The 15,182-nt window shown below is 44.3% G+C and overlaps 1 protein-coding gene across 4 annotated transcripts in view; it reads right to left on the minus strand.

The window, feature by feature from the left end:
- Positions 1-15,182, minus strand: part of TMEM232 (transmembrane protein 232) — a 138,773-nt gene that overhangs the window by 120,631 nt on the left and 2,960 nt on the right. For all 4 annotated transcript variants that reach the window (XM_073344672.1, XM_073344673.1, XM_073344674.1 and 1 more), the window contains exon 2: positions 2,334-2,487. In XM_073344672.1, the coding sequence (XP_073200773.1) occupies positions 2,334-2,467 (134 nt within the window). In that variant the 5' untranslated portion in view covers positions 2,468-2,487. The remainder of the gene's footprint in view (positions 1-2,333; positions 2,488-15,182) is intronic.

Below are 15,182 nucleotides of genomic sequence, written 5' to 3' on the forward strand. Positions count from 1 at the left end.
AGAGAGTCCAAATCAAAATGGAGAAGAGTAATTTGGTTCTGTGTGATCAGCTTAGGTATTTTTTCAAGTTTAAGGTTGTTGTGCTGTGGCCTTATCCAGCAGAAAAAAACCCCAAAACTGTCTCAGTAAGCCAGAGCCTATCATGAATACTGGGTCCAGTTATGGTGTCCACAATTCAAGGTGTTAATAAATTGGGGAGGGTTCAGAGAAGAGCCATGAGACTGCTTAAAGAATTAAAACACATCCCTTATAGCAATAAACTAAATAAATTGAGTTCCTTGAGTCTAACAAAGAAAAGGTTAAGGGGTGACAATCACAGTATAGAAGTACCTTCTGGGGAACAAATATTTGCTAATGGGATCTTCAGACTAGCAGATGTATGTATAACACAGTGGCTCTCAAACTTTTTTACTGGTAACCCCTTTCACATAGCAAGTCTCTGAGTGTGACCCCCCTTTATAAATTAAAAACACTTTTTTAAATATTTAACACCATTATAAATGCTGGAGGCAAAGCGGGGTTTGGGATGGAGGTTGACAGCTCGCACTCCCCCCACCCATGTAATAACCTCACGACCCCCTGAGGGGTCCTGACCCCCAGTTTGAGAAACCCTGGAATAACAGAATCCAATGGCTGGAAGTTGAAGTTAGACAAATTCAGACTGGAAATAAAGCATATGTTTATAACAACAAGGATAATCAATTACTGGAACAGTTTACCAAGTATCATTGTGGTTTCTCCATCACTGGCAATTTTCAAATCGAGACTGGATGTTTTTTAAAAGATATGTTTGAGTTCAAACTAAATGGTTTTGGGGAAGTTCTATGCCCTATGTTATACAGGAGATCAGACTAGATAATCACAATGATTCTGGCCTTAGAATTTATGAATGTTTGATTTCAGGATCTTCGGAGTTTTGTAAGATCTTGGATGTTTTTCAAGGGAGCTGTGCCAATTGATATCAGCTAAAGATCTCAAATCATTTAGAATTTATCAAACTGCATCCATGTGACCAATTTTCCAATACCGCTAAAGTAAGTCACAATGGTTGGGGATCTTGGCCTTAGACTTCAGTCTACTGAACATGCTTCATGTAGAAACAAGCCATTTGCATTACAAACACGTATGCTAATCAGACCTGGAGTCTTCAAATGAATAATAAAACATCATAGGCATAGTTTGGGGAGTGCAGGGGGCATTGCCCCGCCAGTGGCAAGGCATGGGAAGATGTCACATGCCACTTCCCCCCGCCATCATTTCTGCAAGTGCCGAGCTGCCTTGCAGGGCTTGCTTTGCTCAGCCTTCCCCAGGAGGGAGGTTTCTGTCCTTCCCACACTGTGTCTCCTCCCGCGTGCCCTCCACTGCACATTTCGGCTCACCGTGAGCCAGACAGAGTAACTTCTTCCATGTGCTGCAGGTCGCTGCTTTGGCTGCTGGATGCCGTCTCCTTGATCCTAGTGCCCACCCCTTTTCTGTACAATGGTTAGTGCCCATGGGAGACAGGCAGGGCACGGAGGTCTGGGGGAAGAGTGGGGGAGAAGAGAGAGTGGGATGGGGCAGAGCACAGTGGAGAGAGAGGATGGGGAAGAGAAGGGGATACAGGAATGGGTGGGGGGAAGCAGGAGCCTGGAATGTGGTGTCCCCTCAGCTGTAGCAGCAGCCCCAGCAGGTGACAACAGCACCAAAGTAGGGACATCACTGCAGCAGCCAGTGCTGGAGTGGCTGCCAGCAGCAGCTGGGGCTCCCCCATTAAGCCAGCCCATCCCCCTCCCCAGCACCAGCAGCCCAAGTACCACTCCAGGCGGGAAGAGAGAACCAGTGAGCCAAGGGAACTGGCTTCAGTATGCACATGTGTGCATGCATGTGTGTGGCGTGCTTTGCCCTCCCCAAGATAGCAGTCAAACTACACCTATGTAAAACATGTTGACTGAGTTAGATACCAGCTAGATGCCTAACTGATGTGAAAAGGGCAAGACCAATATTATCTGTAATAGGCCAGTTCTAGGTTTTGCAATCAAACATTCAAATTCCCCAAGCATTTGGATTAGGATGAAGGGATGACTGGGAGCAAGCTTTCCATGAAATGCCTCTAAGGTGTACCTGACGGATGTCATTATTTTGTTGCTTCTACTGGGAGTGAATAATTTTTGTTCAAGTCTTATGCACATCCAGAGTTAAATGGCTATACAGATAATAAGGTGTTAGTCAACTCAAGAACTCTATACAAGAAGTTAATGATACATAGAAACTGAAACTTAAAGAAACTTTGACCACATACTGTTCTACTGCAAATAATAAAGTGATCTTACGGTTTATATTTAAATTGCACTTACGTAGGCTTGTTACTGTGGATTTCATATGAATGACTTGGCAAATATTTTCTCAAAAGTTCCTTTTGAAGTTCTTTATGTTGTCGATTGGATAATATTCCAAATCTGTGTGTCACTGGCACTTTAATAACTGGCATCTTCTCATACTATAATCAATCTAAAATCACACAAAACAAATACAGAATACATTACAATCCACTAAACTGGGATTTTTGATTGCATCCCCACTAGCGAGAGAAACAGCTATTCACAATCTATATGTGAAGACACATATCTTCTGCAATATTGCTGTTCCTTCTCATAGGAACATGAGCATGCTCACCAAAGATGACAGTTACACTTTCTAAGAAAAACCATAACAAGATAGTCATATATGACTTTGGGCAAGTTGTTTCAACTCTCTGTCCAATAGCTTCCTCATCTGTAAAATGAGATTAACAGCATTTGCCTACTTCACAGATGGACAGGGAGGCGTTCAAAGAAGGGAACTGTTAGCTATACCCATTAATTATTTGAGACTCTTGGATGGAAAGTGCTACACACAGTAAGTGCAAAGTATGATGCTATAAATGGCGGGGGGGGATGAAAATAGACCCTGGAGGTACCTAGATAGTACCATCTATCTACTTACTGCACATTTGTATGAACAAAGGAACTTTACTGTGATTAATATGACTTTAAAGACTGAATTTGCAAATAAGTCTTGTTCTGGTCTCTAAAGTTGTACCCAAAATTTTGTACACACAATCATTTGAAGCTCAAGAAACAACATGTGTGCATGCAAATCTGGCAAATGTCATTTGCATACACAAATTCTATACTTTGTGGCTGCAAATTATTCTACCTAGACAAACGAAGATGCAAGCTTAGAGGCTGTTTTTGAAATTGTGGCCATAGAGATCTGTTCATATGCACAGAACACAAATACCTACTGCATTACAGTTGTAATAATGTGAGGGTTCACTTATAATAGAAACTGATAAAGATAATATAACAGTGTCACTTGTTAATCCTACTAAACTCTTAAATCCATGGATCTATACTGAATCAATGGAAGACAGAAAATTCAAGTATGAAACTCTGACATAAAAATGTTTTCAGCCCTATCTCTGTTGTATCTGAAGTTTTCAGGTCATTTGGGGCCTGATTGAGCAAAAATATGTGACTTCAATAAAATTCAAGCCTTTGGAAGCACACTTTTTACCAAATCATGCCCAATACCACCCACTAGCCAGCAATATACAGGTAGTCCCCATGATGGAGAACCACATGTAACCTATCCATAGATGTAACACTGATTTTTTTGTATGGCTTTATCAGATTAAGTCCAACAATTAACAATATTCTAATACAGTTTTTTTGTCTCAATGTACTTTATTTTGTTCATTTTAAAGAGGTGTATATAGCATATAGCCACAAATAACTTAGGCCAAATTCAGGCAAGACACCTTAACACAATCAGAAAGAGCAGGCAGCTAATGAGTTATTGTGCTCAGAAGCAGAAGGGATACATTCTGTAGCCCAGAGCAAGCTACCATGGCTGGTAGTAGTTTACAGCTCAGAGTTGGGAGTGAGTCTGTGGAGAAGGACAAACCAGAAAATGATTCATAAGTGGTGAGTCGAGGTGGGAATTAAGACAGCAGCTAAAAACAGAAACCTGAAAATCTTGTGAAGATTGAGCACAGTGAAATTTTGGAGGAAAACAAGGAGAAATACAGCCCTCTTCTGGCCCATCTCCGTTGTGGTTAAGTTATATACTGATAGAGAATGGGCTATGCCCTGTTCATATTTGGCAGAAACATACATGTAGAAATCCTTATTCACAGCCAGAACTGTAAACACAGATCTTTCTCTCTTTGGAGAGGAAGCAGTATAGTGTAAGTTCCACTGCTTGAGTTGCTGCTGAAACTTTCCCGTAAGTGCAGGGTTATTTAAATAGGTAGCATTTGGTTTTTAGGTTTCAGAGTAGCAGCCGTGTTAGTCTGTATTTGCAAAAAGAAAAGGAGGACTTGTGGCACCTTAGAGACTAACCGATTTATTTGAGCATAAGCTTTCGTGAAGTGAGCTGTAGCTCAAGAAAGCTTATGCTCAAATAAATTGGTTAGTCTCTAAGGTGCCACAAGTACTCCTTTTCTATTTGGTTTTTAGTTTGGTTGGCCAGTTACTGAATTTCCGTTTAAGGTGTACTTACCTCCAACTACCAGCTCCTCCTGTTTATAAGTACAAAGAAAGAAAGAAAGAAAGAAAGAAAGAAAGAAAGAAAGAAAGAAAGAAAGAAAGAAAGAAAGAAAGAAAGAAAGAAAGAAAGAAAGAAAGAAAGAAAGAAAGAAAGAAAGAAATCATGATTTTTAACTAAAGACTGCTGAGGTGAAGACTGCTAGCTAAATGTTGGTTTGGGTTTCTTTTTTTCTTTTTTCTTTCTTTTTTTTTTTTTGCATTTGTTAAAACAACAAAAGGGTTTAATAGCAGAACTTAATCAATATAAAATATTCAATATACAAAATCCTAAAGTACAGAAAATGTTTATAACATACACACAAAATTTAGAATGTTTTGCCATATAAAGAGCTGTGAGCCAAAAGAAAATTATAAATGAAAAAAAATTGTCATTTATCTACTCACTTATGCAGAAGAATTTAACTGAGACTGTTAAAATTAACTTAATTTAACTGAGACTGTTAAAAACTGAGACTGATAAACTCTTGATAAACTGCCTTATTTTTATGGCATTGAGCAGAAACTTCATACAGAATCTTCAGCTGGAATGCAAATTTCTCCCTTAAAGGTTATTCTTTTTCAATACAAAAAAAGCCACTTTGGATTAAGTTTCAAACTATTATTTTAAAGCTAGAGCTTTTTTAAAAAGTAACTAAATACCAATTATTAACATAGAACTTTTGGTATGAACTATCTTTTTGACAATGACTAAGATTTTTAAGTTTAGAGACACATTTTACAACTGCACAGCCTCCACTTTTCATTCTTTTTTTTTTCCTCCAAGGATTTAACAGTCTTTACTTCATGAAATATTCTTAAAGAACTTGCCTGATACTGCATTACAATGTCAAGAAAATAAAGAATTTGTCAATTCAAGTCTGCTGAGGCCACTTATTAAGGCAAATTATGATGGTAAACAATGTCAAGGCAAATCATTACACTATCAAAATGCTGTCAGTGTGAGATGTACTAACATCAAAATTTTAATAAAGACAGAAAATGAAACAAAAATGGCTAGTAAAATAAATAACCCTTATGAATCATACAGGGCTTTTGCTCTTCAAGGTTCTTATACAAATTAACCAGTCATGAAGAATTTAAACAAACTAAAAAAAACCCCAAAACCCATGACCCAAAAATTTTGTGTTAAGTTTAGCACAGTACCCCAGCTTTTCTCAATTTTGTTTAGAGGCTACAGCATGAACTACATGAGGCTAAAGCCAGCTTGCTACTGCAGTGGTGAGCAACTGTGGGAAAGAGGGTGTAAAGAGAACCTTTTGTCCTTGCACATATTGTCAGGCAAGCCACACATTTAAGAGAGTCCTGGGAGGAAGAGCAAGCCTCTGCATCATGTCCCCAGGAGGAATGGATCTATGGCTTGGAGAAGTGTGTTTAGCCATCCCAGTCAATGTTAGTTAGCAGGTAGCAGGCATCTACGTATAATCTACCTCAGAAATGCATCAAAGTGTGCCAGCTTGTCTTCTGGAATCCTGTTTTACCCTAACAGGATTGCTAGGGCAAAGGATGTACGGGCATCCTTCTAATTATGTTTCTTCTAGTTATGGTGCCAGCTGGGACAAGATTTGATCCCAGGTCCTTTATCAGAATATAAAAATGATAGTTTACAAAAGGCCGAATCCAACACCCACTGCAGTCAATAGAAAGTTTCTAAAAATTATGGGTGTTAATTTTCTAACAAAGAGGTATTGCACCCATGCGAGATATCTCTATATTGGACCTCATTAAGAAGAATAAAAATGAATTGATCACTCTACTGGAACTTGGTGGTTGTGTAAGGTCATTACCAGATTATATTCAGGATGGGCAAAAAGAGGGCAGTCCCAATCACTAACATATATACTTGGTACTGCAAAATGGCTAATTTCTACAGCTGAGGAATTATCAGCAAAATAGATTGGAAGAAAAAAATTAGACAGAAGAGTGTAAATGAAAATTGAGAACCGTTGAAGAATTTATTAGATGGCCAAAATGGTTTAATTCCATAATTGAGAAAGAAGAAAACTTTGGGTAAAAGGGCATCCTGGTTAAAAGAGAGAGTGAAGGCCGCAAGTGGAAATTATATATAATAAAGAACAAATGGAAAAAAGGGGAAGTAGACAGCAACCAATACAAGGTAAAAGTTATAAAGTGTAGAAATAAGTAAGGGAAGCTAAAGACATCAGAGAAAAATCCATGGGTGACAGATCTAAGGAAAAGGAGTTTTTTTAATATATATCAGGAACAAACGAAATCCTAAAATGGTATAAGCCCTTTACTAGATTATTTATATATATATAAATATTTATATTCAGTATTTGGATAAAATCAGGGTAATGTACTCAAAGCACATGATGATAATAAATATTTTCCAATCCATTAGTAACTAAGGGAGATGTTAAACAGCATTTTTAAATCAGCAATTTGGACAACTTGCACCAAAGAATCCTAAAAGAGTTGGCTGAGGAGATTTCTGTCAATGTTAATTTTTAATAAATGTTGAAGTACTGGGGAAATTCTAGAAGACATGAAGAGTTCTAATGTCATGCCAATATTCAAAAAGGACAAGCAGGATTACCTTGCTAATTATAAACTGGTTAGGCTGACATCAATCCCAGACTAAACTATGGAAAAGCTGATACAGGATTCAATCAATAAAGAATTAAAGGGCTGGAATTTAATTAATGTCAGCCAACATGGTTTTAAAAAAAGAGGTCTTGTCAAAAACCCCTGATTCCATATTTCTGGATGAGATAACAAGTTTGGCTGATAAAGGTACCTGCATAGATGTATTTCAGAGTAGCAGCCATGTTAGTCTGTATCCGCAAAAAGAAAAGGAGTACTTGTGGCACCTTAGAGACTAACAAATTTATTTGAGCATAAGATTTCGTGAGGTGAGCTGTAGCTCACAAAAGCTTATGCTGAAATAAATTTGTTAGTCTCTAAGGTGCCACAAGTACTCATTTGCATAGATGTAATATACTTAGACTTTTGTAAGGTGTTTGATTTAGTACTGCATGACATTCATATTAAAAAATTAGCATTATGCAATATCAATAAAGCATGTTCAGTGGACAAAAAACTGGCTAACTGACATCTCAAAATTCCACTGTCAATGGGAAATCATCTTGAATTGAGCAGGTTTTTAGTGAGGTTCCACTGGGATCAGTACTAGGCCCAGCGTTCCTCAGCATTTTTATCAGTGAACTGGAAGTAAAACCACTGGTGGTAAAATTTGTGAATGAGATAAAGATTGGCAGATTGGTGAATAACTATGAGGACATACAGTCATACAGAGCAATACTGAATTGCTTGGTGAGCTGGGCCCATTCAAATAAAATGCTTATATAAAATGGATATGCTTTAGTCAAACACAAGGTCTATGCAGAGATAACTGGGTGAAATTCTATGGCCTGTGTTATTCAGGAAGTCAAACTAAGCCCTGGTCTACACTAGGAGTTGAGGTCAAATTTAGCAGCATTAAATCGATTTAACCCTTAACCCGTCCACACGATGAAGCCCTTTTTTTCGACTTAACGGGCTCTTAAAATCGATTTCCGTACTCCACCCCCGACAAGGGGATTAGTGCTTAAATCCGCCTTGCCTGGTCGAATTTGGGGTACTGTGGACGCAATTCGACAGTATTGGCCTCCGGGAGCTATCCTAGAGTGCTCCATTGTGACCACTCTGGACAGCACTCTCAACTCAGATGCACTGGCCAGGTAGACAGGAAAAGGCCCGCAAACTTTTGAATTTCAATTTCCTGTTTGGCCACCGTGGCAGGCTGCAGGTGACCATGCAAAGCTCATCAGCAGAGGTGACCATGATGGAGTCCCAGAATCGCAAAAGAGCTCCAGCATGGACCGAACGGGAGGTACGGGATCTGATCGCTGTGTGGGGAGAGGAATCCGTGCTATCAGAACTCCGTTCCAGTTTTCGAAACACCAAAACATTTGTCAAAATCTCCCAGGGCATGAAGGACAGAGGCCATAACAGGGACCCGAAGCAGTGCCATGTGAAACTTAAGGAGCTGAGGCAAGCCTACCAGAAAACCAGAGAAGCGAACGGCCGCTCCGGGTCAGAGCCCCAAACATGCCACTTCTATGATGAGCTGCATGCCATTTTAGGGGGTTCAGTCACCACTACCCCAGCCATGTTGTTTGACTCCTTCAATGGAGATGGAGCCAACACGAAAGCAGGGTTTGGGGACGAGGAAGAAGATGATGATGAGGTTGTAGATAGCTCACAGCAAGCAAGCGGAGAAACCGGTTTTCCCAACAGCCAGGAACTGTTTCTCACCCTGGACCTGGAGCCAGTACCCCCCAAACACACCCAAGGCTGCCTCCTGGACCCACGAGGCGGAGAAGGGACCTCTGGTGAGTGTACCTTTTAAAATACTATACATGGTTTAAAAGCAAGCATGTTTAATGATTAATTTGCCCTGGCATTCATGGCTCTTCTGGATATACTCCCAAAGCCTTTGCAAAAGGTTTCTGGGGAGGGTAGCCTTATTCCGTCCTCCATGGTAGGACACTTTACCACACCAGGCCAGTAGCACATACTCAGGAATCACTGTAGAACAAAGCATGTTTGCTGGCGTTCAAACAACATCCGTTCTTTATCTCTCTGTGTTATCCTCAGGAGAGTGAGATCATTCATGGTCACCTGGTTGAAATAGGGTGCTTTTCTTAAGGGGACACTCAGAGGTGCCCGTTCCTGCTGGGCTGTTTGCCTGTGGCTGAAAAGAAATGTTCCCCGCTGTTAGCCACGGGGAGGAGGGAGGGGCTAGCCACATGCTGGTGGGAGGCAAAATGCAACCTTGTAACGAAAGCACATGTGCTATGTATGTAATGTTAACAGCAAGGTTTACCCTGAAAGAGTGCACCCATTGTTCTATAAAATGTGTCTTTTTAAATACCACTGTCCCTTTTTTTTCTCCACCAGCTGCATGTGTTTCAATGATCACAGGATCTGATTAGGAGGCCTAATCAGCGAGGAGTAGAGCGGAAGAATTACTTCTTGTGTCTTGCTTACAATGCTCCTGCTAATACATCCCAGAATGATGTTTGCTTTTTTTGCAACAGCGTTACACTGTTGACTCATATTTAGCTTCTGATCCACTATGACCCCCAGATCACTTTCCACAGTACTCCTTCCTAGGCAGTCATTTCTCATTTTGAACACTTGAGATGAGGTAACCAAAAATGAATATAATATTCCAGGTGAGGGCTTATCTTTGATTTATATAATGGCATTATAATATTTCCCATATTCTCCATTGGATTCCATATTAAGGTTTTGGCTCAATTTCATCTCTTCCAGTAGCTAGTTCCACAGTCAAGTACTCTCAGTCAAAAATATTTTATCTCTTCCTTTATTTTATACCACAAAATGTATTAAAATACAATGAATAAACTGAACTAAGTAAATACATAGACTGATTAGTGGTGCACTGGCATATTATTGAATACCTAATTCAAGACCAGCTTTTGCAGCAAACATGGTTGTTAACAAACTTGATATAACTCTATTCAGGAGCCAGAACTTTTCAAAACTGTAGTCTACCAACCATCTCACCCAGTTGCAGTTATAAAGAAATGAGAATGAGTACTACTATCTAAGGAAAAAGCAGATTACTCTGAATTTATGAAAAGTACTTCCAATTTTCTCATGGTCGTGATGTTGCATCACTATTTCCCCTATGTTAATTCCAAATTAATCTAAATACTTTTTTTCTTACAGAAAGATCCAGCAGCAAACCCACAATTTTAAATCGGGTTCTGTGACTCCCATCAACTAAAACTTCAATCACTATATCATTTATTTTACTGTTGTAAAAAGCATGACTGTAGTATTGTTTCCACCCCCAAGCTACCCATGAGATCTGTCTGAACATTCCTGCCAAAATACCTTGTACCCTACCTTTCTTATTCAGCACACCAATAACATTTTAAATTGCCTAAAATTACAATATACTCTATTTACATAATATAACATAATGGTTCTGATTCTCCTCTGTATCAGCCGGTGTTAACTGGGATTGTCTTCATTGCTAAACTGGTGTGCGAAGGGAAATAGACCCTCCCCCCAACACTGGACTTGCTCGTTAAGGTCTATGTAACTAGATCCCTGAATACATGGAAAAACACATATATATGTATTTACATAATAGTCTTATCTAAGTTTTCAATTTTCAGAAATTTCTAAAAGGATTTGTTAAAAACCCAGCAAATTAACCCTATAAAACTAGTACTGTAATGACCAATATTAACAAGATTCAGGAAATTCAGTCTGATACTCCATTCTTGTCCTGTCCCTTTCATGCCTGTTATGCTGGCATACTGCTATACTGAATGATCTAATTTATAATGTAATATGCGCAACATCAAGGAGCAACTAGCCAAGAAGTTAAGGAATGAGTCTCAGCTTTTTAATTCAGTTTTTTCTTTGCCACTGCTGTTGTGTGTCACACTCTTAAGGGTGTATATCATCAGTTTGATGCAGGAGGAAGGGGAGTTTACATGCTAATCCCCACTAAAACTAATGAGTTTTATGCATGGTAAATTACCCTGTGCAGTAAAATGAGAATATGTCCTTTGTTACATAAATAATTTTTTGTTGAAATAAACACAGTAAATAACATTTACAAATAAAAATTAAGATAACCTTTGCATGACATCTTAGAAGTTAGAGACAGAAAAGATATAAAGCAGGGGTCGGCAACCTAAGGCATGTGTGCCACAGAAGGCACGCTAGCCGATTTTTAATGACACACTGTGGCCTGCCGGGTCCCAGCCACCAGCCCCGCTCAGCCCGCTGCTGAACCCAGGCCGGCAGTGGGCTGAGCTGGACCGGGGCCAGGACCCCGGAAGGCAGCAGCATGCCATTAAAAATCCTGCCTGCCCCAGCCTGCACTTCTCCGCCCCACCGCGGGGCAGGATGAAGAAGCTTGGTTCTGCCAGCTGCTGCTGCAGGGCAGGCAAGTTTCCCCTCCCCTGCCTCTTCCCCCAACTTGCTGGATTCCTGCCCCTCCTCTCCCTCCCTGCTGCCAATCAGCTGATGGCCCTTGCCAGCAAGAGGGAGAAGCGGAGCTGCAGTGCGCTTGCTGCTCCGGGGAGGAGGCGGAGAAGAGGACGGGGCCTTGGGGAAGGGGGTGGAATCAGGGCATATCCCCTCCAGCCCCCTGCCGTGAGCCGCTCTAGGCAGGGGGCTGGGAGCACCCCCATGACCCTAGCCCACACCCCCAGCCCTCTGCTCTGACCCCTAACCCCCCCCCCACACACACCCCAGCCCCAGGCCCTGACCCCTGCACCTCCCCCGACAAACCCAGCCCTCTGCCTGGACCCCTGCACCCCCTCACACACCCCCAGCCCTCTGCCCTGACTCCAGCACTCCCTCCACATACCCAGCCCCCCCACACCCCCTGCCCTGAGTCCTGCACCCTCCTCACACGCCCCCAGCCCTCTGCCCTGACTCCTGCAACCCTCACACATACCCAGCCCCACCACACCCCATGCCCTGACCCCTGCACCCCCCACACACACCCAGCCCTCTGCCATGACCCCTGCATCCCCCCATGACCCCAGCCCTGACTCCAGCACCCCCCACACATACCCAGCTCCCCCACCCCGCCATGACTCCTGCACCCTCCTCACACACCACCAGCCCTCTGCCCTGACTCCTGCACCCCCCACACATACCCAGCCCCCGCACACCCCATGCCCTGACTCCTGCACCCTCCTCACACACCCCCAGCCCTCTGCCCTGACTCCTGCACCCCCCACACATACCCAGCCCCCCACAAACCCTGCCCTGAGTCCTGCACCCTCCTCACACGCCCCCAGCTCCCTGCCCTGACTCCTGCAACCCTCACACATACCCAGCCCCACCACACCCCATGCCCTGACCCCTGCACCCCCCACACACACCCAGCCCTCTGCCATGACCCCTGCATCCCCCCATGACCCCAGCCCTGACTCCAGCACCCCCCACACATACCCAGCCCCCCACACCCCATGCCCTGACTCCTGCACCCTCCTCACACACCCCCAGCTCCCTGCCCTGACTCCTGCACCCCACACACATACCCAGCCCTCTGCCCTGACTCCTGCACCCCCCACACATACCCAGCCCCCCACACCCCATGCCCTGACTCTTGCACCCCCCACATTCCGACCCCCATCCTGAGCACCAAACAGGAGCTCCTGCACCCCCCCACATTCCCACCTGCACCCCTCGCACCAAATGGGAGCTGCCCAGGTAAGCACTCCACACCCCAACCACCTGCCCCATCCCTGAGCCCCCTCCTTCATTCTAGCTCCTGGCCAGACCCTACACCCCAACCCCCAGCCTGCTCCTTCACCCCCAGCCCTGTGCTCAGTGCACTCCCACCGTCAGCTCAGTGCACAGAGAGAGGAAGAGAATGGGCTAGAATGAGGAAGAAGGAAGGTACCCACTCTGTGTGGGCAGGGCCAGGATCCCAGACCGGCAGCAGGCTAAGCGGAGCCAGCAGCCGGGACCCTGGCTGGCAGGAGCCGGTGGATGGAACCCCAGACTGAGCCCCACTCAGCCCGCTGCCGGTCTGGGGTTCTGGCTGCTGGCCCCTTGCCAGCTGGGGTCCCGGCCGCAGGCCCCACTCAGCCCGCTGCCGGCTTAGGTGACCAGAACCCCAGGCTGGCAGCGGGCTGAGCAGGCCGGCGGTGTAAGATCAGCATTTTAATTTAATTTTAAATGAAGCTTCTTAAACATTTTGAAAACCTTGCTTACTTTACATATGACAATAGTTTAGTTATATAATATATAGACTTATAGAGAAAGAGACCTTCTAAAAAACGTTAAAATGTATTACTGGCACGCGAAACCTTAAATTAGAGTGAATAAATGAAGACTTCTGAAAGGTTGCCGACCCCGATATAAATCCAGCTATTTAATCTCGCAGCTAGTTCAGGACTCCTCCTTATATTGTGTATAGTGTATTGTCTTGTGCAGTGGCTCCAAGATCCTCTGTTTAGACAGCCCTGTGCCTCTTGGGGATCTTGGGAGAACCACAGTATCTGGAGGAAAAGCTTCCATCTCAATCTGAGGAGTCGTAACCTTGCAAACCCCACTCTCCCTCCTGCCCCATTTTACCTCCTGACAAACAGATCTGGAGGGAACCTCACACATTTTCCTCCTCTGTATTCTTGCCATTTTTTTTCTCCTGAGAAAGGGGAAAAATTGATCCACTGAGATGTAGTTAGGCTATAGAAGGGAAGTAGCAATGGCCTTGTCACTTGGGATATTTACAGCAGCAGAGGACAACTCTCTAGGGACCCCAGGCAAGACAGCTTCTAGCCCATGTAGCTAGAATACCAAAGAATCACAATGTTGAAAACTACACAACCATAAAATTACAAAAAGATACAGCATAAATAACTGCTGATCTACAGCAAATAATAGGCAAAATTGTCCCAGCTTCAGTCCAGGCAATCCCACCGGGCCAAGTTCTGCTCTCCATAATACTCAATTATCTATTTTTTTCTATCATTTTAGAGTATTCATGGATATTCAACCATCAGATTGCTCACCTTTATAAACCTGCATAATGCCTTGAATAAGCTGGACACTTGGCGCTAGATCTGTAAAAACAGTCCATTCCTTTGTAAAAGCATCAGTTGAACAGTGAGAGAAAGGGGAAACAAATTTAGGCCCAATTGCTTGCATGTCTGCGAGGTGAGAGGGTCCCAGAGACTACGCTGCAGCCCAATTCTACATTGCAATTAAATAGCCCCGCAGCCAGTGGTGAGCTGGAGCCAGTTCGCACCGGTTCACTAGAACCGGTTGTTAAACTTAGAAGCCCTTTTAGAACCGGTTGTTCCGCGAGGGACAACTGGTTCTAAAAGGGCTTCTAAATTTAACCGGCCAAAAGTGGCGCCTTAGGTGCTGACTCCATAAGTGCTCCAGCCCTGGAGCACCCAAGGGGAAAATTTGGTGGGTGCAGAGCACCCACTGACAGCTCCACGCCCCAACCCCGGCCCCAGCTCACCTCCGCTCTGCCTCCGCCTCCTCCCCTGAACGCGCCGCGCCGCCCTCCCCTGCTTCTCTGCCCCCCCCACAGGCTTCCCGCGAATCAGCCGTTCACGCGGGAAGCTGGGGCAGGCTGAGAAGCAGGCCACGGCTTCCTGCTCAGGCCCAGGGAGGCGGAGGTGAGCTGGGGTGGGGGAGCGCGAGGAGGGTCACCCATGCAGGTAACCCGGGGGGGGGCACACAGGGGAACCGCTCCCTGCCCCAGCTCACCTCCGCCTCCCTGGGCCTGAGCGGGAAGCCACCGCCTGCTTCTCCCCCAGCCCTCCCTGGCTTCCCACCGAACAGCTGATCGTGGGAAGCCAGGGGGAGTAGAAGCAGAGCAGGGTGGTGTATTCAGGGGTGGAGGCGGAGCGGAGGTAAGGTGAGCTGTGGCCGGAGGTGGGGCGGAGAGCTGCCGGTGGGTGCTGTGCACCCACCAAATTTTCCCTATGGGTGCTCCCGCCCCGGAGCACCCAGGGAGTCGGAGCCTAAGGCGCCACTTTTGATGTGATCAGTGAGGGAGCGGCTGCTCCCCTTGCTCCCCCCCAGCTATGCTCCCCTGCCCCTAGAAGCCAGAGGGACCTGCGGGATGCT

The sequence above is a fragment of the Lepidochelys kempii genome, chromosome 5 (assembly GCF_965140265.1).
Source record: "Lepidochelys kempii isolate rLepKem1 chromosome 5, rLepKem1.hap2, whole genome shotgun sequence".
In the NCBI taxonomy this organism is placed as follows: Eukaryota; Metazoa; Chordata; order Testudines; family Cheloniidae; genus Lepidochelys; species Lepidochelys kempii.